The sequence below is a fragment of the Seriola aureovittata genome, chromosome 19, assembly GCF_021018895.1.
Source record: "Seriola aureovittata isolate HTS-2021-v1 ecotype China chromosome 19, ASM2101889v1, whole genome shotgun sequence".
NCBI classification, from domain to species: Eukaryota; Metazoa; Chordata; class Actinopteri; order Carangiformes; family Carangidae; genus Seriola; species Seriola aureovittata.
Window position 1 is genome coordinate 18280366 of NC_079382.1, and position 27711 is coordinate 18308076.

General features: G+C 42.4%; 1 protein-coding gene across 1 annotated transcript in view; it reads right to left on the minus strand.

The window, feature by feature from the left end:
• Positions 1-27711, minus strand: part of LOC130160764 (nesprin-2-like) — an 82531-nt gene that overhangs the window by 42142 nt on the left and 12678 nt on the right. The window contains exons 23-60 of the mRNA XM_056363465.1: positions 27538-27672; positions 27027-27185; positions 26731-26924; positions 26092-26422; positions 24992-25107; positions 24500-24620; positions 24145-24311; positions 23401-23551; positions 22403-23307; positions 21897-22052; positions 21644-21794; positions 21294-21452; positions 20882-21049; positions 20644-20745; positions 20219-20422; positions 19039-19244; positions 17724-17831; positions 16481-16778; positions 15942-16120; positions 15524-15839; positions 14228-14566; positions 13962-14098; positions 13493-13622; positions 12097-12112; positions 9938-10761; positions 7197-7367; positions 6111-6328; positions 5914-5989; positions 3673-5709; positions 3230-3564; positions 2948-3092; positions 2594-2794; positions 2160-2419; positions 1928-2078; positions 1372-1515; positions 1146-1277; positions 807-989; positions 342-479 (exon numbers count right to left, since the gene is read on the minus strand). Coding sequence (XP_056219440.1) covers positions 342-479; positions 807-989; positions 1146-1277; positions 1372-1515; positions 1928-2078; positions 2160-2419; positions 2594-2794; positions 2948-3092; positions 3230-3564; positions 3673-5709; positions 5914-5989; positions 6111-6328; positions 7197-7367; positions 9938-10761; positions 12097-12112; positions 13493-13622; positions 13962-14098; positions 14228-14566; positions 15524-15839; positions 15942-16120; positions 16481-16778; positions 17724-17831; positions 19039-19244; positions 20219-20422; positions 20644-20745; positions 20882-21049; positions 21294-21452; positions 21644-21794; positions 21897-22052; positions 22403-23307; positions 23401-23551; positions 24145-24311; positions 24500-24620; positions 24992-25107; positions 26092-26422; positions 26731-26924; positions 27027-27185; positions 27538-27672 — 9963 coding nt within the window. The remainder of the gene's footprint in view (positions 1-341; positions 480-806; positions 990-1145; positions 1278-1371; positions 1516-1927; positions 2079-2159; positions 2420-2593; positions 2795-2947; positions 3093-3229; positions 3565-3672; positions 5710-5913; positions 5990-6110; positions 6329-7196; positions 7368-9937; positions 10762-12096; positions 12113-13492; positions 13623-13961; positions 14099-14227; positions 14567-15523; positions 15840-15941; positions 16121-16480; positions 16779-17723; positions 17832-19038; positions 19245-20218; positions 20423-20643; positions 20746-20881; positions 21050-21293; positions 21453-21643; positions 21795-21896; positions 22053-22402; positions 23308-23400; positions 23552-24144; positions 24312-24499; positions 24621-24991; positions 25108-26091; positions 26423-26730; positions 26925-27026; positions 27186-27537; positions 27673-27711) is intronic.

The window sequence follows — 27711 nt, forward strand, 5'->3', positions numbered from 1 at the left end:
TGTCATGTGGGCATTAAAGACTTTCATGGAAACAATTAATCAATGGATGTATAAATAAATAATAAATACAGCATGTAAGCAGAGTGCGCAAAATGCTTATTAATTATGCCACAATAATGGAAGAACTGTGAAAGATATGTGAAAATGTAACAGGCTAAATTCTAATATAGAAAACAGATTATTTCCGAATGCAACCAAACTACAAATAAATAAATGAATAAAAACATATACATCAAATATATGAGAATATACAGGAAACAAAACATACATCCCACATAAGAGGATGTGATATGGGATTTCACAGGTCCCATCACAGGTGAGGTTTACTTGGTGTCACTGACCTGCAGAGAGCTTGCATGATTCTGGAGGCTTCTGGCTGTTGTGAATGAGCAAGGAGCGTTGAGCCATGTCTGGGCCTCCTCCATCCAGCAGGTGGCGCTGTACAAAATGTCTTGTAACTCCTGAAGACAGACTGGGATCTGACGAAAGCAGAATGGTATTTTTACTGAACAGATTTTTATATTTTCTGTTGTTCCCACTGCCATCATAACAATTCAGCCACAGGAAGTGGACTCAATTAAATATTATTGTTTATTAATTATTAACTGTTATTATTATTATTATTATCAACAATGAGCTAATGGACACATGAATTTCCCCCAGGGGATAAATTTAGTATCTATCTATCTATGTGGTTTCATTTTCAACTATGTTAAACCGTGGTTTCTGTTCACATCACTGCTTTTTCATGCATTCACAGTTAAGTACAACACAGTATAAATATTGCACAACATAGTCCGTCTGACCTTGCTGAGGAAGGCAGTGCGATGTTCGGCCATCTGCGACACGTTTTGATGGAGCTGCAGTGGTTGTGTGAGTTGGTCCATGAGCAGGTGAGCTTGGTCCGGCTGCTCCTCCGCAAGATCGTGCACCTCGCTCTCCAGGATCATCAAGCGGCTGTGCCACGCATCCAGCTCATCCCAAACATGCTGGAGAATACAGGATGTACAGTATGTCAGTGTTTGAGATGACGTGATGTAAAAAGTTACATTATTATATATCATTATAAAAAATATCATACGAATAATGTGACTAATAATCACTCAACCTTTAACTCTATTAACAGCATATATTACTGTACACACCTTGAGCATATTTTGAGCGTTGTTGACTGTTGGACTTTTCTGCTCCAGTGACGCTTTCACTTTCTCGAGGCCAGAACAAAGCTCCACCATTCGACCAGCCAGCTGGCGACCCGGGCTACTCCCCTCCATGAGCTGTAAAACACACAATCGCACACAGTCACAAAAAATGAGCGGGTTTTGGTTCGGACATAACTGATGTCACTGAGGATGATTTCAGTGCTGTTACCTTCTCCTCTGCTCTCTGTAGGGACAGTTGAACTTTTTGTAACCGTTTGCTGATATCATCAGGAATCTCTTCATACCGGCTCTCTACACCATGCATGATGGACTTTAGCTTGGACCTCTGAGAGGACAGATCCTCTCTGAGCTCCTGTCAGTGTGGAAATGCAAGAGAAAAGGTAAATGGTAAGAACGCAGCAGCCCCTCATGAGTTCAATATGATCTATCCTTGAAGGAAATGGCAGTGGGCCATAGACCGGACTGCTGGCTTGTCACAGATAAAGACAGTTTAGACCAATGACCAGTTGAAAAGACCTCTAACAGTCTATAATCTAATTGCAGAAGATCCATGTGGTCTGTAGCTAAAAGTGATAAAAAGAGGGCCGAGAAACTTCACCATTGCATCATTGATGAAAAACCAAAGTAATGCACATTGAAACACACTTCAGTGTTTCGAGTCACATTTTCTTTTGCTTTCCAAAATGTCACTTCATCTGCTTTCCTATAAAAGCTCAAATTCTAGTTTCCAAGTTTGTGACGCATAAATGATAAATGAGTCTGACCTGTCGTTTGCTTGCGTTCGAACAAGCTTCCAGCGTGGAGAGAATGGCGAGCATGTGTTTCGCCACCTCTCCTATCTCCGCTTGGACTTGCTGTCTCTCTTTCTCCTCTGCCTGGGCTGCAGCTACAACCAGCAGGTTTCTCTCTTTTAGGCTGTGGGGAACAGTATCTTTTCAGCATCTCTGATATATACGAGTAATCACTTTCCATAACTGTATATAAAACAAATCCCACCTCCTGACATTCTCCTGGATCTTCACCAGTGTTCTGCCAACAGGTCCGGGACTCATGGGATCCTGTGAACTGGACAAGCTCAGGGCATGCTCCAGTCGATGCTCCAGGGAGGCCAAGGCCTGCTGCTCCTGCTCCAGGCCGGCCTGGTGCATCTCAGCCTGGGCAAGAAGCTCCAGGGGTTTCTCTTGAGTGAAGCTCACAGTGGAGGAGTCAGGCACCTCTGCCTGAAGACTGGCCAAAAAACTGCAACACTGCTCAATCTAAAAGGAATAGAACTGAATCTTTAATATTATCTGTATATGATCTGTATCTGTTCTTTATGTCGTGTATGTTATAATCCAATAACCCAATTTTCAATCATTTATATGTGTAGCTGGACGTTCACATTAGGTCAGGTTTAGATGCATAGAAGGATTTGTGGTTGGTGAACTCACACTTGTAGTGATGTCCTTCCATTCCTCTTGTCTCTGTTCTGCGTGTGCCATCAGAACGCCAACGCCACGTCGTAACGATACCCAACGGCGCCAGAGGGCAGCCAGCTCACCGTCTTTACCAACTCCGCAGCCCTGCATCGGACATCCAGCCCTCAGTTCTTCTATCTTCCCAGCAAGGTTGCGGAGATCCTCCATCAGTAGCTTCATGTGGAGGTGAAAGTTTAAGATTTAAATTGCATGTAAACAGGTCAGATGAATTCCTGTAACACGCGTACAAGTGGCGAATTGTTCAGCGTCAAAAAGTAGATCCAGTGTTTGAAACACAACAGTGAATTAGCTCTGCACCGAACTTACCGTTGCTCTCTTTTGTTGGGCAACACATTTGTCGTATGACATGATTTGTGCCGCAGCGCATTCTGAAAGTCCAGCTTCAGACCTAGAAAGACGATGCCGTACGTCTTCATGACAGCTCCTGTGACTTTGTTGTCTTGCTGCACAACTATAAGAAATTTGTCTTTTAGGTGATTTTACTTTTTTGAATTATGAAGAAAAAGAAGAAAAGCAGAGAAATAACCACATGATGAAAAGACAAAAAAGTATGTTGAATTGTTTGAGTAATTTCAAACAGCCTGGTACCTCTGCAAGGACTCCAGCCTGAGCTGGGCCTGGGCCTCCAGTACAGCTCTTCCTACCAACAACTGGGTGAGAATACCGAGGTGGAGCTGCTCGGCCTTGGGGCAGGAGAGGCAGGGTTGCTGGGGGACCAGTTCCACAAGGTGGCAGATATGAGCCTGAAATCCGTCTTCTAGAGCTTCTAAAGCCTGCCGGCTCTGTCTCTGTTCCTCGGTGCAGTCCAAAAACCCTCCGGGAGCTGACAAAAAGGTGGCTTCAGCATTATGAAGAAAGGCTATTGCTCCTTGAGCGGCCCATTGGTAATCCTTCAAGGATTCTCGAGCCTGAGATAAACTCTCCTGTTGAATAAATAGTAGGAGAGTTTAGAGAAGCAACAAACAAAAGAATGAATTGCAAATTTAGAGAAACTCAAAAGTAGGATGGATTAACAGAATATTTAATCTTACCATTCGTAAATGACATTCTTGCATGGCCACATCCCTGAGAGAGTATAGCTCCTTGAAGTTCTTCAGGTTAATTTTTTCCTTCCGTCCCAGAACTTCTAAAACCCTCATCCCAGACTCCATATTCCTCCAAAGGACCCAGTATCTTCGTAGTGCACTGTCAATTGCTTTCTCCTCTGGATCGACTGGCCTGGCTCCCTCCAGCTCCACTCTTGTATTTTGGAAAAGCTCAATTAAGGCAGGAAGTTCAGAGGAAAAGCGCAAACCCAACAGAAGCTTGGCCTCTAGGTATTTGATATCATCTGTGACAGAGTGCTCCCAGGAGACCAAAGTTTCCACAGTGCAGTGAATCCTCTCCCTCTCTGAATTCAGCTCAGATGGGTACAGCTCCTGAGCTATGGCCTCCAGCTGATCCCCTGCTTCTTGACACTGTGTCTTCACTAAAGGAAGTTCAACCAGGAGTGTTTGGCACAGTCTGAATCTCTCACCGACACTGATTGTTTTGTCTTTGGCACGCTGGATTTGCTCTTTGGCAATGTCCCTAGATTCCTCCATTTGTCTCCTCAGGTGCAGATATTTGTCTTGCTCAAAAGCATTAAGACTGAGAGCTTTGCACCTGTCTTGCAGTTCTCCAATGGTGTACAGCAGGGTGCTACGCTTGGCCTCATGGCAGTGCTGAAGCTCTTGTACTTGACACTGATTCTCCATTAGCATGTGCTTCAAATGTACAACTGTTGAAAGGGTTTCCTGTGTTAGAGGGAATTTTTGCTTATCCAAATCAGCGGAAATTTGCTTTAAGCTAGCCTGGATGGTTGATAACTCCTCATCTGAAGATGTTCGCTCATGAATCAGCTCCTGTAGTTCCCAGCTGGTTGCTTTCTCATGAGCCAGCAGTCCATCCAATTCTGTCCAGAGGCCTGACAGTCTGTTGACAAGGTAGCGGCTCTCTCCTGGACTCAACCCTACCGCCATGTCCTTCCAACTTTCAGCCATCGCCTCCACCAGATTTAGTTGGCTCTGTATTTCCACAGTGGCTAATTTGTGACTCTCCAGCTTGCTCTCCAGCTCTTGGATGTCAGCTTTGGACACATTTTCAACATGGGCACAGGGGTCTCTTGTAGCATGTGTTGCTGCTAGCCAGGCATCCACGCTAGCAAGCTGGGACAAGAGTTTCTCCCGCTCGTGTAGGTGTTTCTTCAAGGTAACAAGAACATGATCCAAGCTGTCAACAATGGCTTCATAGAGGTCCTCTACTGTCTTCAATACTTCGTTGCTTTCCTCCTTTCCCATGTCAAAGGCTACATCTTTCATCTCCTCAACTTGTGCTTGCATCTTGGACCGTTGGGAAAAAATATCAGTCTGAAATTTCTTCATGTCAACAATCTGAATACGAGCCTCCTCTGGGAAAAGAGCTAACTTTTTCCCAATGGAGATGTGGTTTTCTGCCTGCTTGGCCCACATGATCAGGTCTTGTAATTGTTTGTTGATCTTAGTTGAGGAAATGCCTCCACAGCTATACGTGGAAGTATCGAGCTTTCTCTTGGCGTCATTAAGCAATGATCCCAAATCCTGAAGATTACACTGGATCTCATCCTTCTCCTTCTGACCCAGAGAGAAATGGACGAGAGCATCTGACTGGGATTGTAAGTGTAGATAAAGCTGGTTGTACAGTTTTAGGTCTGTGGTCAGACAAACAAATTCTAAAGCACTTTTGCTGTCGTTGCTTTGAAAGTTGGATTTCTGAAGAGCTTCGACCTTGACTTTAAGCTGATGGGCCTCTTTTATAAGAAGAGAGGATTGAGCGTTGGAGTTTGTGGCGTGTTGTAGAGCTCTCTTGATACCTCCTTCCAAAAGCCTCCATTCCTCTTGGACGTCTCCAAGCTGGGCAAGAAGAGCACCCGAACTTTCTGCGTCACTCAAGTGGACTGATAACTGGCCACTTAGGTGGAGCAGCTCCTCCATGATGCTTTTCTTCTGTTCCATGGTTTGCAGCAGGGCGTGGAGTTTGTCAGCTTGAACAGCACTACTTCCAAAGCGTTTCTGACAAAAATCATGCCAGGAAAACATCAGTGTACCATACATCAAAGCACACAAACAAACACTATCAAGAAATAATGACGTTAATTACAACAAAAGCTTAATTTCAGATCAAAAGATTACTCACAGGCTCATTTTTTCCTTCTCAGCAGCTAAAACCTCCAGAAAAACTCTGGTCATCTTCATCTGTTGGTGATAGCGTCTGACCTGGTCCAGCTGTGCTGCTTTCACCTGCACTGTGGCAGAGGCATCCAGCAGTGCTGCACTCCATTGTCCTTCAGCTCTTTTCAAGGCGATTGGGTCACATTCCCTGGCAGCACTATGCTTTTCATAGTAGCTACTCGCTCCTGCACACAGCACCTGTATTGCTGCAGAAAACAGTTACTGGCTTTAGAGCAGATTACACAATTTTATTTGATATTGAATCAAAATGAAACTGTTGTGATACAGAAGTTGGTGCACATACCTCTGCTTCCTCCAGCTGTTTGGCCATAGCAGCCACATCGAGTTGTGCTGGTTGATATCGACATGCCAGAACCTGCTGGACTGTTCGCATCAGGCGAATCTCTGGTTCACCAGGAGAGGACTTCAGATACCAATTTAAATCAATGTGTGGTGTCCTCTACAACATAATAACAACAAACAAAACATAATTGGTGGGAAACACTGTTTGCTTTAGCACCCTATAGACCTGAACCTCCACTGGTGATAATAATGACAATAATACCCAAAAACTGGGGGGAAACCGGCCACAAAAAAACAAACAAAAACAAACAAAAAGGCAGAAAACAGACAACCCTGCCTCTTTAAATGATGTATAATTATGTATACCATGCTAATTTGTCCATCCAGTTATGTTGTGTGGGGAAACTTTGTTGTTGTAATTGTTACCTGAATTAGTGGAAATGTTTTTTTGTGGAGGATAGTGAATTTCTTTTTTTTGCTAATTAAACAAAATCACACTTGGTATCAAAAAGCATTCAAACTATGACAGCGCCAGTCACAAACTGTATACTGTGAGTAATTATACCCACTAACGACCCAGCAGGAAATCATTGCATCTCCCTTCCTGTGGCCCTTCCTGCCGACAGCATCATGGGAATACACAATACACATTAATCATAAGACTGCTTCGCCCATCTTTTCACTGTTCCATGCATTTATGATTGGCTTCTTGCCCTTTTGGACAAACGGAGCTGTGCATTCATACTTTGAATTATATCACTAAAATGCTTAAAACATCCACAAACAGTGAATAAATAACACTGCAATTCTGCTAATCAGAATTTACCCTTTAACCTTTAGTAAACACACACACTCTAAAATTCACTTTTACAAATCAGTTTATATATATATATATATATATATATGTATGTGTGTTATAGTTATATATTAACTCATAGAAAATGCTTTGCAATATAGCCTAGAGTAGATCTAACTCTGAAAGAGGTCCAGTAAGTTTTTTTTAATTAAATCCAGTTGATACTCACATTTATTATGTTACTTCTTTCCGCCAAGCTCTGTATCTCAGACAAGATATCCAGCATGGTGGATCTGTGTTTGCAGGACGCTGTTGATCCACCTGTCGTCTCTCCGGCACCCCAATCAGCTGACAAACCCGGCGTCGTCCTCTCAGGCTCCATGTCTTCTTGCATCTGACGCTGCATACACAGAAGACAAGGGGTGGTGTCACCTTTTAGCCTCCTTCTTCCCTGTGTTTGTGCACAGATAATAACAGGGCTTCCAGTTCTTTCCCTGCTCTACAGTGGTAAATATTACTGTGTTGACAGTGGCCCGGCGAGTCAGTACAGTTAACACAAGAATGCGCCTGTGTAGGGAGCAGCCTGCCCTGAGGGAGGACTCCATCTATTCATCTCCAAAGTGCTTCCTCCCATACTTCTTCACAGAAATAACTGATGTGTTATAACATGGTTAGACAGGGAACACACCAAAACATGACATGATCTGCTTGGTTACTTGATTACAAACAGGGGAGGTGCCTTTTACAATATGTTGGGCATGACCAAGACGTGTGTTGTCGCAGCGTGTAGTTGGAACGAGAAGAGGAGTTACCGCTGATTTACTGTAGGAACAAACAGTACGACACAGAATATTTTATACTGTTTGAGTCAAATTTGACTTAAACATTTAGGTGCAGAGGACCAATGCAAAAGCTTCAAGTGGCAGCTGATAAAGGCAAAACTCATTTCTTTCTGGGAGCTGAGTGTACTTTCATCTACAGCCTGAAATTAGCATTCCTTACCAGTGTTTTGAAGTAAAAGTGTCCTACTCTTTTCCTTCTGAACACTATGTGAGTGCATACTTTAATATGTCTATATATGGTTCAATTTCAATATATTGGTGGACGTCTACGCTCTCTGACTGGAAGAGTCTCCTTAATCATGATCACTCAGACCAAGCAGCTTTATCAAACAACCAACTGTCTCTTATAAACACAACCTGCTGCCTTCCTCAGTGCAGCATCCTTTAACAAACAGAGTCAAATTAGTGTCAGAAAGACAATTGACTGTTTCTTAAATACAAATCTTCTGGTATTTGGCAGAAGATCTTAGGACAGTCACTTTATAGAGAAAAGAGAGAAGACGTGCTGTTATTACTCACAATAATGAAAGGTTGTCTTAGTTTGAGAAATTCCTCAAACACCAAAAATGTTTTTGAGCAGTGTGGCTTGTACTATCAAAACAAATCTCGAAACTTTGGAGGGTCGGAGTGACGGCGCGGTGCTGCATTGTCTCTGCAGATATCAGCAGTTGCCATATTTGCAGGAGGCAAGTATTAGCAATGGTAAAGTAGTAATGGTTCTCATGCTGTATTTTTCCCCTGGCAGAGAATATGGGTACTTTCTGTCAGTGTTGACTGCTGTGCACACATATTTCTGCCTCAGCATCTTTATTTTTCCTTTCATACTTAATTTGCAATCTGTCTTGGGAGCTGCTTCAGGCTGAGAATACGCACGCAACAGGTGCCAGGAAAAAACATAAAAATCTGGTGGGGGATCCTGTCTGAATTAACAAGTGTTTTCCATATGTTTTTCTTTTTTTTTTTTTTTTTAAAAAGAAGATTTTTAACAGATTTCCTGTCAGATCACATCGGAGTATGGTTGTTTTCACAGCTTCACACAATTGTATTGTGGCATAGGGTATTGCATCGTTTTTTTTGTGATGGGCAGTTAATGATTTCTTCTGTGCTAGACACAAGGCAATATGTGACATGGATTTCATTCATTAGTCAAGAGATAAAATAAATATCTTTCCACTGGATGACCAATGTTTGAAAAAATATAATTGCCAAAAACTGTATGACTGCACTTTGGCAAAATTATGACATTTAAATGCCAAATGGTGAGAGTAATAAATGACTGAGAGCACGTAAGATTCAGGTAAATGTAGGGCACAATTCAGGATAAAATTACAATTGCAAAATGTCAGAAATACCTAAGTTTCACTGAACACACACACACACACACACACACACACACACACACACTAACATGAAGGTCAGATAGGGAAAGGGTAATCGTTTGTAAATGTCAAAAAAGACTCTGTTTGACGTGTGAAATTTAAGACAGCTGTGATTCTGTCTGGGACATCTGGGACTTCTGCCTGTAGGGATGAAAAACTTTTTCACACTGTTCAAATTTCTCTAACAAGTGAAAACTGTGATAAATTTGCAGAGCTTAATTAAATTTGTGAGATTATGTTTCTCTAATGATTTTAAAAGCTGGAAAAGCAGCCGATGGTTGTATTCATTTGTACTTGTGGCTTGTTGAGGTCTAAGATGTTGATCATGTAATCTCAACATTCCCTATCTGATGTTTTTTAGCCCTTTGTCAACCCCCTGGGGTCGAGTGCTGCTGTTTGTTTGTGGTCTGTTTGGCTACTGCTGGCTGCACAACAATTTGGCCCTCGGGGATAATAAAGATATTTCAACCTTCAACCTTCAACCCTCTGCCTCCCTGTTTCCTGTAGCTGTCTATGATGTACTGTTTAATAAAGGCGGAAACACTGAAAAAAATACACATGGAGATTTTATCCAAATAATCCATAAAGTTTGTTAAAGATGGAGATTGTTAAATTGAAAATGAAGTAAATTTTCAGGTTAGGATGACATGTTACATTAAACATATTACATTAAAAGACATTACATGAAGAATCTGAGAAGAAGGAGAGTAGAAAATGCACTGAGTAATATTTGAAAAAATGAAACCCACCTGTCCCTGTGTCACCTCTTTGTCCTCCAGCGCTGCAGGTAACTTTGATTCACTTTCTCCTTTTCGCAGCGAAGTGTTTTCTTGTCTTTCTGGCGCATCCGAACGTACGGACTCAGGGCCTTCAGGGTCACTTGCTTCTTCTGTGTTTTCTGCTTCTGCCGTCTCTGCATATCCCGTACCTGTGCTCTCTGCAGCGTCAGCAACCATTACCTGTTTATTGTCACCGGCAGGTATGTGAGTTGTAGTTATGGCACCTCCAGTTTGCGCTGAACTTTCCACAGCGCATAAGACTGAGCTCATTGTTTGCTTCTCAGTGTGACAGGAACCTGTCACCTCCCCTTGTTTGACATTGGGAAATGTTGTGTCTGCTGCATGAGCGCCAGTGAGCTGACACTCAGCAACAGCGCAACATGATTTGGAGGAATTCAACACATCATTGTGCATTAATTCATGGCTTTCTGACTTTTCTTTGCATGATAATTTGGCACTTGCAGATTGCACCATCTTTGACGCTGAGGGCTTTTCTGACAGTGAGTCTGCCACTTGAGACACATTTGATTTAAAACTATGGCCTTTCAAGTCTGTTTCTTCTGCTTTAGGACGGATTAATGTTGAAAACGATTCTGATTTTTTCTCAGGGAGTCCTGTCCTTGAAAATTCAGTGATCTTTGTGCCACAGGGATCTGGTCTGCTGGCTCCAACATTTCCCCTTTGCTGCATGTCCTGTGGCTGGTACAGAGGAAACTCCATGTCCAACACTATTGTAAACACTTTCTTTGGGCTCGCATTGATATCCTCACAGTATTTCCTGTTTCTTGAGCATCAGTAACTGGTTTTAAAGTCTTTGATTGTGATGCTAAATGAAGGCTTTTCAAGTCAGTTTTGTCTGATTCTGGACTGATTAATGTTGTTTGCAGTCCAGGTTTCTTCTCAGGGAATCCTGTGTTTGCAGCCTCTGTGAATTTTGCATCACACAGCTCTAACTCTGCTCCATCTGAATATGCAGGTACATCTGCCCTGGTGGCTCCAACGTTTTCATTTTCCTGCATGTCCAGCACGACTGTTAATGCTTTCTTTGGGGTCACACTGACGTCCTCGCAGGGTTTCTCTTGTTCTTGAGCATCAGTAATTGCCTTAAATGTCTCTGACACATTTTCAGTGTTAGAAAGTGGAAAGTCGTGAGGGTTTGTTTCCAGGGATGTCATAAAATGTGGTGAACTGATGTTTTTGGTGTTGTCTGTGCCTATAGCTGATAGTTTTGAGTCCAGGACTGAGGTTGTGTCTTCCTGCAATGGTGCAGAGTTCTCTTGCTGAGCTATTAAACTCTTGTCGAGAGTTTGCACTGTATTTGACATTAGAGGCTCGGTGTTATTTCCAGAAAGTGTCCTGTGCCCTTCGCTTTGAGGAATACTATCTGCCTGAATGTCGACAATATCATCGTTTTTTGGTGGAGAAGATGTTACCTGTTGTGATTCCTGTTGGGTTTCTGATTTGAAAACATCTGGGATTTTTGCACTTGGTGCTTGATTTGGTACTAAGGCATCTTTTTTGGCTGTTTGCATAAAGCTATCTGCAGCACACACTTGTTCCATAGAAATACATGTTTTGTCGTCCTCTCTTGTGGCATCAGCTTCCACATTACATGCTCCTAAAGTGTTCCTGAGGAGCTGAGTGGAAAGATGATGCTTTTCTATGCCTTTGGTTATGATTTTGCTGTCATGCCGATCACTTTCTGACTCCTCCTTGTCTGTTGCAGGAGGGGAAGGAGACGCTGAAGGACACACGGCCACTGTCTCCTCTGGTGAAGCTGAATGTGGTGCATCACTTCTAAAAGTTTCTTCAACAGTTTCACATGTCAAATCTTTGTCGTTAAATTCCACTTCACTATGACCTTGACTTGCCTATGAAAACAAGGAAAATGGACAAAAAGTTTTAACCACACAAACAACATTATCATCATCATTGTTTTGTGCTGTGAGAGTCAGCGACTGAAAAGAAACTCACCAGGCATTTAGAAAGGGTTTCGAGGGCAAGTGTGCTTTCATTCAGAGCGTATGAAGCTTTTTTCTTCAGTTTCTTTGAGACTTTTGCTCCCAAAGTATTTAGAAGAAAATCTTTTTCTGAGAGCACTCCACGGAGAGATCGTTGAAGCTGCAAACCTTCATCCAGAGCCGCCTACCAGAGGACAGACACATACACAACAGAGGTGAATACGACTAAGTGCCCTGTCCTTGCGGTGTCGCAACAACAAGCGCTCAAACAGTGAAGAGTCATTAGTCATTAGTTTTGCAAGTAATAAACCAAAGAATTGGAAAAGATGAAAGGTTATTATGGTTTATCCTGTGGGCAACATGAATTTGTGCATCAGATTTCATGGCAATCCATCTAATAGTTGTTGAGACATTTCACTCAAAACCACAGATGTCAACCTCAATGTGATAATAAAGTAAAAGTCAGCGGATCTCCAAAGTCAGAAGGATTCATCCTTTAGGCACAACTGAAATAGAAAATCATGCAAATTCATCCAAAAGTGAGATCAAGTTTAATAAAGCCACACTGCTAGCATGGTGAGAAAACGTTCAGGCTTTGAACTTGTCAGCAATGGACCCCAAATCTTTTCTAGTTGATAAAGTTGATTAGATTTTCAAGCTGCAGCGGAAGTTCATTTTAAGGTTTTACCACCAGTAAATGATTATCATGTTAAACAACAGGCATCAGTTTATTTACTGCACATACGGTGAAGACCATCACTAAGACGAGGTCGGCCTCACAAAGCATAAACTGATAACTATATCTAGCACAGTTGGATTTAAGCTTAAAGCGTGTTCGGCAGGGTGTCATAGTCAGACAGAGAATTTGGTAATATCAAAGAGCAAACCTTTGCTGAGATTAGCCACATGTTCCCTGTGAGGACCATCTATTATGTTCACCTTGTACCACACAGAGAACAGGGTATTCTCAGTCTAGTAGTTCTTAAGAATAAAAGGACGGAACTATGGCATTTTAGAGACTTAAAACTCCTGCTGGGTTGAAAAAGTTTTTGTCCAAAGCCAGAAACGGTTAAAGATAATAGTCTTCGTAATGACACAAAGTGCAGGCTCAAACAGGATTAAATGTTTTAACGTCCAGCATTTATGGGAACTACTTATTGTCTTGAACTTGTTCTGCGAATTCAAAGCCACAGACATGAATGGCCAGTTGAAGCCCAGCATGCTTTAATTTAAGAGGTTTTTTTTGTTATTATTGTTCAGAATTCAGTTTTTTTTTTTTAGTATATTTTTTTGGGCTTTTTCATGCCTTTATTTGACAGTACAGTAGAGAGAGACAGGAAATGGGGAGGCAGAGAGAGGGGGAATGACATGCAGCAAAGGCCGTCCGATGCGGGACCGACTGCAGCGAGGACTTGTAGCCTCTACACATGGGGCGCCTGCTTAGACCACTACGCCACACGACACCCCCACAATTCAGTTTTTAATTTATTTAATTGGCAATGACAAAGCAGACTCTGTAGGCTACATTATTGTGGTTTATATGAAACAGAAACATGTTTGTTACCTGACTGGGCGATGATGGTTCAGCTTGTACTGTTTGGCTCCACTGCTGCAGCCGCCCGACGACCTGTCTCACCCTGTTAGCTGTGTTTTCTGCACACTCCTGCTTCCTTTGTAGGAAAATGGACCTGAGGCTAGAATTAGGACACAAGAGAGGGAACAAACAGGCAGGAAATTAGTTCTTACTATATTTAAAAGATTAGAAAAAAGTAATATATGGCAAGAGTGCATCTACAAATAAACTGTGGTTCTTTGGTAGCCTCTATCTCAATGCAGTGGTTTTGATACTGAAGGTGTTTTTCAAAAGGTCAAACCAGATTTCCCATCAACTCCATTTACTTTCTGTTGCAAATAGAGCATTGCTGTCCGCCCAACTTCTTTTCCTGGCATAACCCACACATTAGAAATTACTTTCTATCAGCCACTTGAGTAAATAATTATGATAAAAAGAGTGAAGGAGTGAGGTGAAGCACCTGTCAACATCTTTAGCAACTCCATCAACAGTCAAAGTGACATCTGCAGGAAGCACGTCTTGTGTGATGCTGGACTCTCCAGTATTCTGCAGGCTGTAAACTCTTGCCGCCAACTCTGTCAGTCTGGTATCAAAGTCCTGGGAGAGAAACAAATGCTTCTGTCTAAGCTGTGTAAGATTTCATGTTGGACAGGGTGGACAGACAGGCGTATTCATTCAGCATGTATTCCTTCACGAACCTATTCACCTCGGATGTTTTAATGTTACCTGTATGGCACACCACTCCTGTCTGAGCTGGCTGATATCAGGCAGCACTTCAAGGTTCCCGCACAGATTGCCAACATTTGCAGCCAGATCTTTCACAGCTGTCTGCACACAGGAGACCTCTTCCTTCACCTGTTGATCTCTCTGGTTGTTGTTTTCTGTGCGCAGTGCCAGGTTTTCTCTGATGCTGCTGTCTAGTGCCCTCTTGTGGTTTTGGAGGATGCTGACTTGCTGGGAGAGGCTGGCTTGGGCCTCGACCGTGGCGCTGTCTGTGATAGAGTCCTTCAGCGTTACAAGTTGCAAAGTGTCTTTTTCCATGTCTGTTACTTCTTGTAGCAAAGCCTGAAAAGTGGAAGGATTGGATCATGAACATGTCCTTTGTTCTTGTAAACAGAAACACAATCTAGGTGGCTAAATATTAGAAAATTCTCCATTCCCTTCATACAAATGTCTTTTTCATGGTTTTAATGTAGAGGGAATGTGAAATAAAAATGTAATGAGAGCTTGTACATGATTCACCAGGTCAGTTTACTTAATGGACCTCACCTCCAGAGCTGGTACATCAGTGAGCAGTTCAGCTGAGCTTTCTTTCTGGGCTTGACAAGCTGTCATCCTTTCCTGCAGGGCTGTCAATTTATGGTGGCAGTCCTGCAGTAAGTGGCCAAAATGTTCCTCATTACTTGCACCTTCCTCGAGGCGGGAACACGCATCCTGTAGACATTTGAGTGATACCAAACAAACAGTCAGAGGACTTATATTTAAGAACACATACTTACTGTGATTATAATAACTGCATCTCCATCAGATGAGCTCAAGTATCCCTTCACTGACCAACCTGTAATGCCTCACATGTGGATGTTAACGCTAAATAGAATGGACATCTTTTTTCATACGGATGAATTGTTAGTTTTTAGGTTGGTTTAGTCAAGTTTGCAGTGCTACTTCTGTCCCTTTGAATGGCAGAAGTTGGACCTTTCAGCTATTCAGCTATCTGTGTTAGCTGACACATTTCAACTTACTCTTAGACTTACCTTTATCTTTTGATGAACTGACAACTGAACTAGTTATTTTAACATTTATTTGTTACTTTAACCTGACTTTTTTGCCGATTATTCATTGTTTATCGATAATTTTTGTCTAGCTTCTGTATTTTTTTGTATATGTCCATTGCTTTTAGCTAAGTTTTAGCTCAATTAAACTGTTTATTACATTTACCTGAGTAGCCCCTGAGGTACCCCTGGTTGGGAATCACTGTGCTAAACCACGATCATCACTTCAACACTAAGAGTAAAGTTTTACCGTCAGCTCTGCCATCAGTGATAGGCAGTAGGTGTCCAGCTCAACCCAGGAGGAATCTGCCCAGATGTTGTCACTGGTTCGCTCAGCCAGATCCCTCCTCTGTTCAGTCAGGCTGGTAAGAGTTAATTGCAGGGATTTAGATTCATCCCACAGTTGACGGGCTAGAAGGCAGGCTTGTCTACGTTCAGCTGTGCCAGGCCAGGGGAATAAAGTGGGGAGCTGAGCAATTTGGCGCTGCAGCTCTTCCACCCTGTAGCCGACCTCCTGTCTTCTGGACAGGTGGGAGGAGGTGACCTCTGGATCAGTCTGCAGAACCCTAAAGCACCAGGAGACACAAATGACAAAATATTTAAGTCCAAACCCAGGACTGGCATTTTTCTTATTGATTAAAATGATCTAACTGATTAAAGCCACTCACCTGTGATAAGGCTCAACTGATTGCTGAAGGTCCCTCCACTGCTCCTCTATTTTCTGAATGGTTTCCTGAATTTCCTGTTTCAGATCATCTCCATCACTCAGTCTGTGGCTCAGACTATTTCCAGTAACTCTGAGCTCCTCAAGGCGAGCCGCTCCATCTGTGGTTGCACTTACCACAGCCTGAAATATATTTTCACAGATCATGTAACATAAATGTTACAGAAAATTTCAGTCATCATATCATCAGTTCTACACACTGGCTTGACTGAAGTAAGAACAAATGTTTACAATAGTTTACACACTATTGTAAACACTCCCTTTTACAACTATATGAAACAAAATAAAAATATTAATTATATGAAATACAGGTACTTGGGCCAGATGTAATTCAGACTAACTTAGTTGAGAAGTATACGCTCTTAGAAAACACCTTTGTTGTGTCTTAAATCAAATGAATCATGATCAGATTTGTTGCATGATATGATTTGCAGTATGTAGACCCACTGAGCTGTTCAGTCAGAGCGAGTGAAGTTTCCTTACTTGAGCACGGTGAAGTCTCTGCTCTACAGGACTCTGGAGACCGTGTCTTTCACCAAGTGGGGAGTCAACACGTAGTCTCAGATCTCCGACCCAGGATTGTGTGGACTTCAATAAAACCTGAAACACCTCCAGGTCCCTGCTCAGAGAGCATTGCTTCTCCTGGGCACCATGTAATATGTTGGTGTGGAAGTTGTGGGATCGTTCCAGCAGTTTGCTACTTTCTTCCACCAGCGCAGACTGCTGAAGGCTGCTGCTTTGTAAAGATGACACAAGCTGACTGAGGAGCTCAGTCCTCACCCTGCAGAAAAAAGAGAAATGAAAAGGGAGTTGGTGTTCAGCTACAGTTTATTCACACTTTCAAATGTTGATTAGGGGACAAAAGTGAAGCTTTGTCTTTGTCAGGACAAGGTTACCAAGGATGTGCTGAAGTGACAGATAAATAGAAAGGAAAAATCTGTCACAAACGTGCAGCTCCTTCAAAGTCCATAGGAAAAATAAAAAAATGACATTTAATGAACAAAGTTTCAAACTGAAACAACATATTTAAAGATGAAGGGAGTCTCTGCATCAGCAAAACCTGGAGTGCATGCTTGTACCTCTACTGCCATGTGTGTGTGTTGCACTTTAGTAAAGTCTTTACCTACTTACTGTGAGTGTGTTCTCCAGACATTATCTCTCCAAACAGTGTGTCTATCTAGTGTGTGTGTCTGTGGCAAGTAACAGTCATGTAGTTCAGCATGAGCAAGTCACCTCTGGAGAAAAACAGGCTACACAACCTCCTTTATCTAGGCAGCATTAGTCAACATCACCGAACAACTGCACGTTGTTCACGTGTGTTTGATTCAGTCGTAGATCTGCTGTTCATGTCTTTCCCTCATTCTTGACTGAAGTGTTCACATCAGATTAGATTTAGCACCGACTTTGTACAGTACATCTGCCTCTGTATTATTATTGGTGCAATCAGGAATACCATCCTAATGATATATCTTCTGAGAGAAAATCTGCTGCGACCACTTAAAAGATAGACAACGTGTCAATTCATGTGCAGACAGACTTGTATATGGAATGTTTGCTCACTTAAAACTATTTTATATTTTTGTGTTGTTAATAAATAAAGTCATACCTTAAATACACACAGTATAAAGTATATTGCCCCATGGATATGAAATCTTAATTTGTACAATTTCTACAAGATTTGAAAAATAGTATACAGGGCATAACATGCCTTCACCTGGAGTTTTACCTTTGTTTAAGTGCTTCCTCTTGCAGGAGACCAAGATCCTCCCCCTTTCTTGCTTTAACCTCAGCGGCCTGCAGCCACTGTTCCAAATGCTCGCTCTCCTTCTGCAGCCTACAACACACACATGCAGCATGAATGCAGGCATGCGCATGACACGGTCAAGCTCAAAACACTGTAGATTAAAGTGACATCAAGGTGAGGAAATGATTCTCCCACAGAACACAACACACTTACGAAAACAAGTTAAACTTGTCCCGCGGTTTTTAATCTCCAGAGTTGAACTGTATCTCTAAGACTCTTTGTACTCAGTTTGTGTGAATTATATTCACAGGCACAAATCCCGTGAAAAGACCAAGACTATGGTCAATGAATTGATCCAGCTAACACGTATTGACTGTGTAGCCAAAGTTTCATACATCTTATTCCTCTGTGTCATTTTCCTCCATTACAAAAACACATCAGGGAGCCACACTGGTGCTCAGGCTGACATGTTCCTTCATTACAATGAACATGGTCACTGTGGTTTTTTTTGAGTCACCGTGCTGCTGCTGTAAATACTCACTAGCTCACTAAACAGAGCAGTAACCTGCAGCTGAAGAGAATCTCTGACAGATGCACAGTTCACTCCTGTTTGAGTCACATTTGCTAAAAACTATAATGTCCAGCTATTTGAGGAAATTAAATTCAACCTTAAAATGCAAATGCAAGTCTATATTTGTGTTTTATGTCTTTAATTAGGACAGAGAGATTTAGGTCTGAGTGCAACAGACAGTCTGGTGAAGTCAGAAAACACTGACAGGCAAAATGCAACTAAATCATTCTTGGGTTTCTCTTCATGGGATTTGTTAACGATGACAAAAACAAACAGCTAACCTTATCTTTTAAACCAAGGTGAGACAGAGAAAAAGGAAATTAATAAAAAGGTTATTGAAAAAAGAAGTTTAAATGAAGTTAAAAACTCGAATCACAAACATGAAAAATGATTACATGATTGATGCAGACTCATTAGCTACTCTATGTTCAGTTCAGGTTCAGCTCGTTGTTTGTTACTTTATGCAGATCCTCTGATGGCAACCACTGGAACACAGTCAAGTGATCAAGCAGCTGTTAAACACACAAGCATCTGAACAAACACCAGAAATACCTGCTGAGCAGCTCTCTTGTGCCCTTATGGTAATGTGTAAGTGTTGTGTTGAATGTGTGTGTATGCAATCCGAATATTTGAGAGGACAGAAAATAGATGTGTAAACGTGTACACATTGCATTAGAAGCTGAATAGAAAAACAAAATTTAAACTTCTATGCGTGTCGTCTCTTACCTGTCAAGATCCTGGATACTCCTCTGAGTCTGTTCTTCCACGTCAGAGAAGAGGTCATGGGCGTTTCTCACTTTCTCTTGCAGCTGAATCCCGTCCGCACACAGAGTCTCTAGGCTATCTGCACTTGTTATGGAGGTCAGGACACGCAGATCCTCCAGCAAACTCTCTGCCTGCTCATCCTGGGTCTGCAGTTGCCGACACAGATCCTATAGAGGAAAAAAGTTACTGTTAGTGTTTAGCATTTTAAACCCTCTGCTACCAGTGTCCAGACTTTAAAGCCACTTTGTGCTGAATTTTATAGCATCTTTCAAATTATTCAGCAGAATTTGTAAGACAGGAAACAACAGGAAGTAACAGGAAGCAATGATGAAAACTGGTGTAGTCTGTTTGTTTTACCCCAGTCTGAGATGACTGAGTTTCCAATGTGTATTTGTGTCTAGGATAGTCTTTAGTGACACCTCTGGGGGGGCAGCAAAGTCACACATTTTATAATTCTACACACAGTGGCGTTAAAGTGCACTAGGCAATAAATAAAATAAATACTTGTCTCATGTTGGATACAGCGGGTTCACTCCACTGGTCTAAAGTGAGCCGATGTCATTATGGGAAATTCTCTCCCCACAGAAACTGATAAACTGAAAGAGTTTCCTAAACAGCAGCAAGTGTTCTCTATCCACAGGAACCACAACTCAAAGATGGCCGACTCTGTTCCCCATCACTACAAGACCACACTAATGTTTGAAGATGAATTTTAGACGTCAAATTCCACACTTCCTGTTTAGCAAAGATCTTCTTTGTTATTGGAAACTGTATCGCATGGCACCACAGGTGTACTTGCTGAGCAAACAGTGAGTGAAGGCCTGGCACACACACCACAAATAACTGAATTAGACTGAGTGATTGAATGTTTGTTTATATTTGTTCAGTCACTTATTTTTGCTGTTGTGTCTCTCAGCTCTCTACTCCCGGGTGTTTAGGCAAAAAGATTCCCATGGTGTCCAAACACCAGCTTAAAGGTTCCAGGAGGAACCAAGTGATAAGACGGGGGAGGGGTGTTATCTGTACTTTAAGCAAATGTCATCCACAAAACATCTTAGACATGTATTAAACACAAAACTATGATTACAAATATTTATAAAAACACATAAAATACTTATAATAACTTCACCTCAGAACTTACTTTAAGTTTTGCAAGGACTGCTGCAACATCTGAACCAGCAAGAGTGAGGAGGGAGTCCTGGATCTTTTGGAGGGAGTTGAAGCACTCGCCCATCCTGGCAGTAATTTGTCCCTTAGCGGCCACCATCTGCCTGTAAACATCCTCAGCTTCAGAGCCGAGCTCCTTCAGCTGCTCTATCTTCTTCTTCATCTGGGTCTCCGCCACCTAGATGAAACAAAATTAACCAAGAAACTGTGATTCCATGTACGTGTGTCTCTGACAAACACGTAAGAATATATACAGATTTAATCACAAACAGCAGTGTGAAGTGTGTAATGGCAGCATCATATCAATTCAAATAATGAGTTCGTCATCATCTGCCCATCCTAGCAGCTTTATTTCAGCCTGGAACACCCACGCCCTAAACTGAAAGTTACATGCTGTACCTGCAGCTCCAGCGGGGGCTCTGTGCTTTGAAGCAGGGACTGAATCTCAGTGGCTCTCTGCTGGAAACGCTCCACACTCTTCTCTTGGGCCACAATCTCTTTCTGGAGACAGTGAGAGGGAGGTTATCGTTATTCAAAGCAGCTGTAGAAACCTGGAGATCATTTAACTTCCCATAAAACACCCCGGAGAAGTCTGAAACTGTATGTTACAGAGTGATGAAAGTGATCCCAGTTTCACCTGCAGTGTCTTGATGTCACCCTCTGACTGAAAGGAAGGAGACTGAGCAAACACTGCTAGTTTATTCTCAGTCCAGCTCTCCACCTCTGCTCCCAGCTGGAGGACTCCATCCCACAGAGTGAGGCCAAGGTGCACGTTTTCAAGGTGGGAATCTGTCCTTTCTGAAATCTGCAAGGTTATCATTTACATTTAAATATATGGGATCATCTACACACAAAACAAAAGGGTAATAATTCTGCTTTAATAACAGTGGGTTTAATGGTGGAGAAATGCACTTGTAACACAATAATCTGCAAGAAAAGCTCAAGGAAATTAGCATGAAAATATCGTATATTATAACCTCTTAACATGAATTACAATGACAGGTTTGACAGAATGTTTCTTCCGTGATATATAAAGTGATTAAACTCACGTCCAGCCAGCTGTCCATCAGAGCATCAGCTTCGCTCTCAAAGGGGACGATGGTGCATTCTGGTATCTGGCGTAGGTGAGAGTGAAGCTGCCTGCAGACACTGCGGACCTCCTCTATGCCATCCCCAAGGCTGTTCAGCTCTGCTTTTCTTTCCTGAACCTGAGAAAGTGTGTACACATACATACACACACATACACACACAAACACACACAAACACACACACACACTTGTATTTGGGTGTCAGCACAAAGACCCTGACCCCTCTAATAGAGACAAAAGGATGATTTGATGTCTACTGCATGTTTTCTATACTTAACTTGCCAAACTCTTGCCTAACCTTTGTGATATACCTTAGTGTGGAATCTCTGCAAGTTGTCTTTCCCCATGTAGGAGGCTTGTTCACTGATGGTGCTTTCTGCTCTCTGCAGTGTCCCAGTCAGCTCACCACGAACGCTCTGAAACCTCTTCAGCAGCTCAGTCAGGACACGACACTGCTCCAGCCTGCATGTGATCCGTGACACAACACGAACACAAACCAAAACTCAGACAGAGGCTTAAATAATAATCATACATTGTGCTTGTGACTGCTCCTCTTGTCTTTACCGTTCAGTTACAGCCTTTGTCGTCTCCTCCCAGACGTCCTTCACCTCGCTGGTCTGACTCACATAACAGGATCCTGATGAAGATGCATCTTGTATGTGCTGCAGCTCAGGAAGGAGACCAGCAAGACGACTTTCCAGCTCTTTCAAGGCTCGTGTCCTGAAGAGCATGAAACTATCATTAGTGTGCTGGGTCATCAATGCACATACTTAGCATAAGCACAATAGATATTTAATGCAATCCATTTTTTTTCTACTTTCAATCTGCTTGAGAGGGAAAAAAATCATGACTTGAGCGGTAATGTTTTGTGTTTTGATGTCCATACATGCAATGCACAAATGTTTGTTATTTGTTAGATGTTTGTTCATAGGAAGATATCTTCAAGTTATTTTAGTTACTTAACACAGTCTTCATTATCTTGATGTAGTAAACTTCACCAATCTGATATTCCGATAGAGAGGTTACAATGAATAAAAAATGTAATTTGTTGATCCAGATCAGAGCTGTACCTCTGCTGCAGAGCGGGCAGGGTGAGCTCCTGCAGCCCCAGATGCTCAGCTGCTCCCCTCATCTCCCTCAGTGCTGCTAACAGGGCAGCTCTCCTCTGGACCAAGCTCTCCTTCTCCTCTCCCTCTTTCTTAATCTGTCTGCTTCCTCTTCTCTGGACCTTGCCATCCCCTTCAGACCTCCATGTTCGAGACTTGTGCTCTTCCTCTCTTTGGGCCTTTTTGTCATTCTCTCCATCCAGCCTCCTCCTCTGGGCCTCCAACCCTGACTCCTCTTCTGCCCCAGTTGGACTGGGATGCTCCTGCTCCTGTATTCCCTCCAGCTGTGGTGAATCATCCCCAGTCTTCGTCTGACGCATCTCCGTGGGATTCAACTCTTCATTCCTCTGCATTTGCTCCGTTCCCATTAGATTCATCCCATATTTGCTCTCCCTTTTCCTGGCTCTCATCAGCTTTTTCTCCACGTCCGCAACGTGCTCAGACAACGATGTCACCACATCCTGGCACGTAGCAGTTGCACCATCCATGGTCAGAGTCATTCCCGCTGCCTTTAAATTGCTGTCAACACTTTCACATTGGTCCGCAGCCGTCTGCAACCTCTGCTGCATCTCTGCCTGCCAGGAACGCCTCTCCTGCTCCCAGTCCGCCTCATTTTGCTGCCTGCTGTCGTCCTGCTTTGCCAGCAGGGCTGGGATCTCGGCCTTGACTTCCCTCACTGTGGCCAGGAAGTGATCCACAGCCTGGGCAGCTGACTGAACCTTCTCCAGCTGCTGTCTGAGCTGCTTGAGATGACTGACACTGTTGTGGAGAGCCTGGTGGAGGGATGTGGCCTCTGGGTGTTGTCTTTCCTCTTCACTGCTTTGTTTTGTTATTTTTCTCACTTCAGACTGCAGCCTGTCGTCCATCTCCTGGGTAACACATCAGGGATTAATACCAATGTTTGCCTATTTCACTCCCAGAATTAAAGTGCTAATTGTTTGAACAAAGCAAAGATGATGTACCTTTAAGTCAGATTGCAGACTACGATCGGTCAGGTTGAGGGAGGAGATGTCCATAGACTGTCGGATGATGCCGTCAAGTTTTTGTGTGATCAATGCCGTCGTCTCATCCGCAGACTCCATCAGGTCGGCCGTGTTCTCAAGAGACGTCATCCTGACACAGTCCAAAGTAAAAGCAACTTTACTTGTTAGAATAAGTTGTTATTGGGTATGGTACTAAAATATGTTTATTGTATCTGCTGATGAAGATCATGTAATGTGATTGAAAGCTCCAGAATAACTACTAAATGAACTTTGAAGTGAGATATTTGTTTCCAAGGTCAAGAATTAACAAGGATGAGAAGTGATAGAAGAAAAAAAAATCTGAATGTTAACTTCTTTTTAATGTTTCCATGACAACTGAGCAAACTCCATCCACTGATGAAGATGATGCGATATGATTGAAAGCTCCTGAAAATTAAATGTTTTCAAGGTCGACGTGGAACTTTAAACTTATCTTATCTCACATTTACAGTCCTTTGGAAATGATATTCTGCAGAGTTTGGAAATATATCTGATGTGGTTCATGACTGAAACTAATAATCCTAGTTATGGTGAGTTGTGGTAAAACACCTATGATTGTTACAGGTAAATTAACTTTTTTTTATTTTTTTTTGAAAGATCACCAACGAGGAGAAGTGTTGCAAAAGTGCATCATTTAAAGAGATTAGTCAACACTTTTAATTCAGTCTGAGAGCTGCACTGTACCTGTTCTGTAGGCAGATCTGTTGGCCTCTCCACTCCTGACTCAGCTGCTCCCAGTCTCTTTCCACTTCACTCCGGTCTTCTCTGGTCATCAGATGGGGGGAATGGGATAGGTGGGCATACTGGAGCTCAAACTTAAACCATAGTGTCTCTGTCACCTGTTTTAAAGTCTGTTGAGAAGACACATATTTACAAAGATGAACTGAGAAATCTGCACACTGTGACTTACGTGTAAAATGTTATTTAACGCATGAGCTTTTCGGTCTGAGCCCTTCCTCAGTGTCGAGGCCAGATTGGTATAAATTGTAAAATGCACTGCAAAAGGGGATGAAGTAACATAGGTGATGCTTCCACTTGCCTGTAGTTGTTTCCTTTGGTTGTGCAGAGTAGAGATGGTGACTTGCTCTGGGATAAACTCCAGCAAATGTTGCTCATTCTTCTTGAGTTGAGACTTAAATACCAAGCAGGCCTTCCTGTACCTACAGTGAAAGATTTACACATTGTTAACATCGAGAGACTGAAAGATACATGGGAACAGAGCCTGCTGCGAAATCTGTGATACGAAGTTCATTTTATTATTATTTTATTAAACTGAAAAGGGGTTGGCAGTTTAAATGAGATGAATCAGGTCAGACAGGCAGTGACATAAAGTAAATTGATGCTGAATTGTAAATATTGCATGAAAAAAATATGTATAAAAGCGTCACAATCAGAAGATGCTGCCTATCCAGAGGACTTTAATGCAACCAAATATATTTAAATTTTAGAGTTGGTTCCTCTGTTAGCTGAAACTTTATTTCACATGCTGCCAGTTCCTTAAAAAAAAGCAGAAACCTGCTGTAAAGTTTACCTTTCTAGTACTTCCTGTTCAGAAGGGTGCTCCTCCTGTGGTGGGGCGACCGCCTCTGGGATGACGGTCCACTCTGGCTCCTGCTTGGCCTCCACAGTGTCACCCCTGACCACCGCCTGGGAGATGGGAGAGTTACATAGTGACAGAAGAACAGAGGAAAAGATGGAGCGGCCGGCCAACCCAATTACTGAGGATTAGTGCCCTACAGCTGGTGCTGTGGCTTCTAAGTGTCACTCACAGCCAATGAAACTGCTGAAGAGGAGAGGCGACTTTAAACTGAATGTATAAAGTAAATAGGATTCATTTAAAGCTAATTAACATGTGCAGCAACCACATTCCAATATAATTTGGTTTATAGTCACAACATAGTATTTAGCGTTATTGGTTTACTGGTAAGGTAACAAAAAAGCATGCCTCTGCAAATTGCCCCTCGGGTACAAATAAAGTGTTATGAAAACCTGCTTCATATAAAATTCAAAGCTGCATAAGCAAACGTTTTAGGTAAAATGGAAAACACATTTATTCTAATGAAGCTCTGGCTTGCAGGTAGACATCAAAGACAGGAGCTTGAAACCTGGACAACCTCATAACTCACATCTCCTTTTTTTTCAAAATGTGGAGAAACATACATTTCTAGGGTTTAAGATAAATAGGCTGCATCCAAGTTATAACTGTGAAGCTTTCTCCTCCTTTCTGAGAAGCAAATAATTCATGTCAAGTGTTTTATAGTTTGGTTTCAACACAGAAAAGTGTGGCAGGTCACATACATTAACTGTTCGATTAAAATTCAAACTACTGTTAAAAAAAACAACAACAACAAAACATTCTTGTTATGTTTACACAGAGGAATTAGGATTTAAACCTTAAAGCATGAAATTAAACATCTTCTAAATCACAGTCAGTGAGTGTTAGAAACAAAAAAACTGGACTAGTCAGTGATCACTGACACCACGTCCACCCTGACCACATACTGTCCATTTAAGAAGCTCTTTCAAATTACTTTTACTTCATATTACATGATTTTCAAAAATGCAACTTGGAGATAACAAAGTACCAAGATACTTGCAGATGAGAAAAGCAGTCATGTGATCTGATCATACCTGTATATGAGTTTGGGCTTGCTGGTTGCTCTCTGTGATGTTCAGCAGTCGAGCCTTCAGTCGCTGTTCTTGGGCTCGAAGTGAAGACTTCTTAATTTTCCCCGACCCAGAGCCTCTCTGTTGTGCCAGTTGCTCTTCTCTTCCTGTTGGGACATCCTGAGATCGCAGTGGCAGGATATCACCATGAAGTGGCACTGAGCCCGCCGCAGGTGAGAGGTCTTGTTGTTGGCTGTCCGCGCTCGGTGTCTGTCGCAGACCGCTGCTCGGGTGTGTTTCTGCCGACACGCCAGTCGCTCCCAGCGGGGTGTTTCCCCCGGGCTGCCGTCCCCTGCTGGGTTAAGAAATGTTCAACAGGAGGAGGTCAGGCCCATTCAGTTAGAACCAGAGCAACGGGCATCTCATTAAGATTAATAGATTTGAAGGATTACAGAGTGACAACTGCTTCAATTAAATGATGCAGTTTATACTGTACATTGAATATTAATTAAATGAAAATTTCTAATGCAACAATAATTTGTTTTATTTCAGTCCAAATTTTAATTTGTTTAAACTTAACTCTGACGTTCTACTTGCCACTTTAGCACGACCAAAAAATACACATGAGATTTTAAGATAGCTTTGTGAAAAGCATTGCCTTACCTGTGTGCTGGGAGAACCGCGTCACTGGTTTGTTTGTCCTGTGCTTCGTCTGACTTGTTCAGCTGCTCTGTCGCCAGGCAGGATGATTCACCTGGTGCCACTGTCTCACACAGCTCTCGGAGCGATTCATCCCGCTGCTCAGCAGACGCAGCTCCGTCAATGGCGGCCTGTGGGAGCAGGTAATGTGAAACCACCTGAGTACTCTAGTATTTTTTTAGCTACCTGGCCTGAATCAGACAGTTTGCCACAAAGTGCAGTCGGGTGTTAATGCCATGTTACGGGGTTACGCAAAGTACCTGTTGTTGCTGCTGCAAAGAGTCAAGGTCAGTCTGGTCAGAAGCTTCTCTGAGAGCGTTAGTATGAGTTGGACTTTGCACAACAGAAAATGGCTGCTTTCCTTCTCTGAGCTGAGACCAGAACATGGGAACAAAGGCAGCCATTTCTCTGCGTACGTCCTGAGTGTGACACAAACAGGCAGAAACTTTATTTTAGGTCAAATATTAGTTATGTTAAATTGTTATGATTTAATAGTCTGTAAAATATTAGATTAATCTGGAACAACACAAAAAGTAAAAGTGTTAAAAAAAAAAAAAACATAAAAATATTTTTTCTACTGAATTAAAATCACCTCATTATAACATAATCAATGGGAGACATCGCTAACCCAAATCAATTTCTATTAAGCTCCACTTAGTAGAATTAGTAAGAACAAAGAAAGCGTTAGGTGTATTTTTTTGAATAGGTTTCAAAACTCAGTAAAACCTTTGCTCGTGGGCACATTAGTCTTTTACAGAGTCTCTGTCATACCTCCCACTGCTTTCTGACTGAGTCAGAGAGGAGCATCAAGTCCTGGAGCTGGGGCCCGGAGCAGAAGGCCCCGTAACCTTCCACTGCATCCAGGAACTCGTCGAGGATGACAGGCTGCAGAATCTTTAAAGCCCGCTGCACAGATAGACACACAGCTAGACAAACACGCTCCAA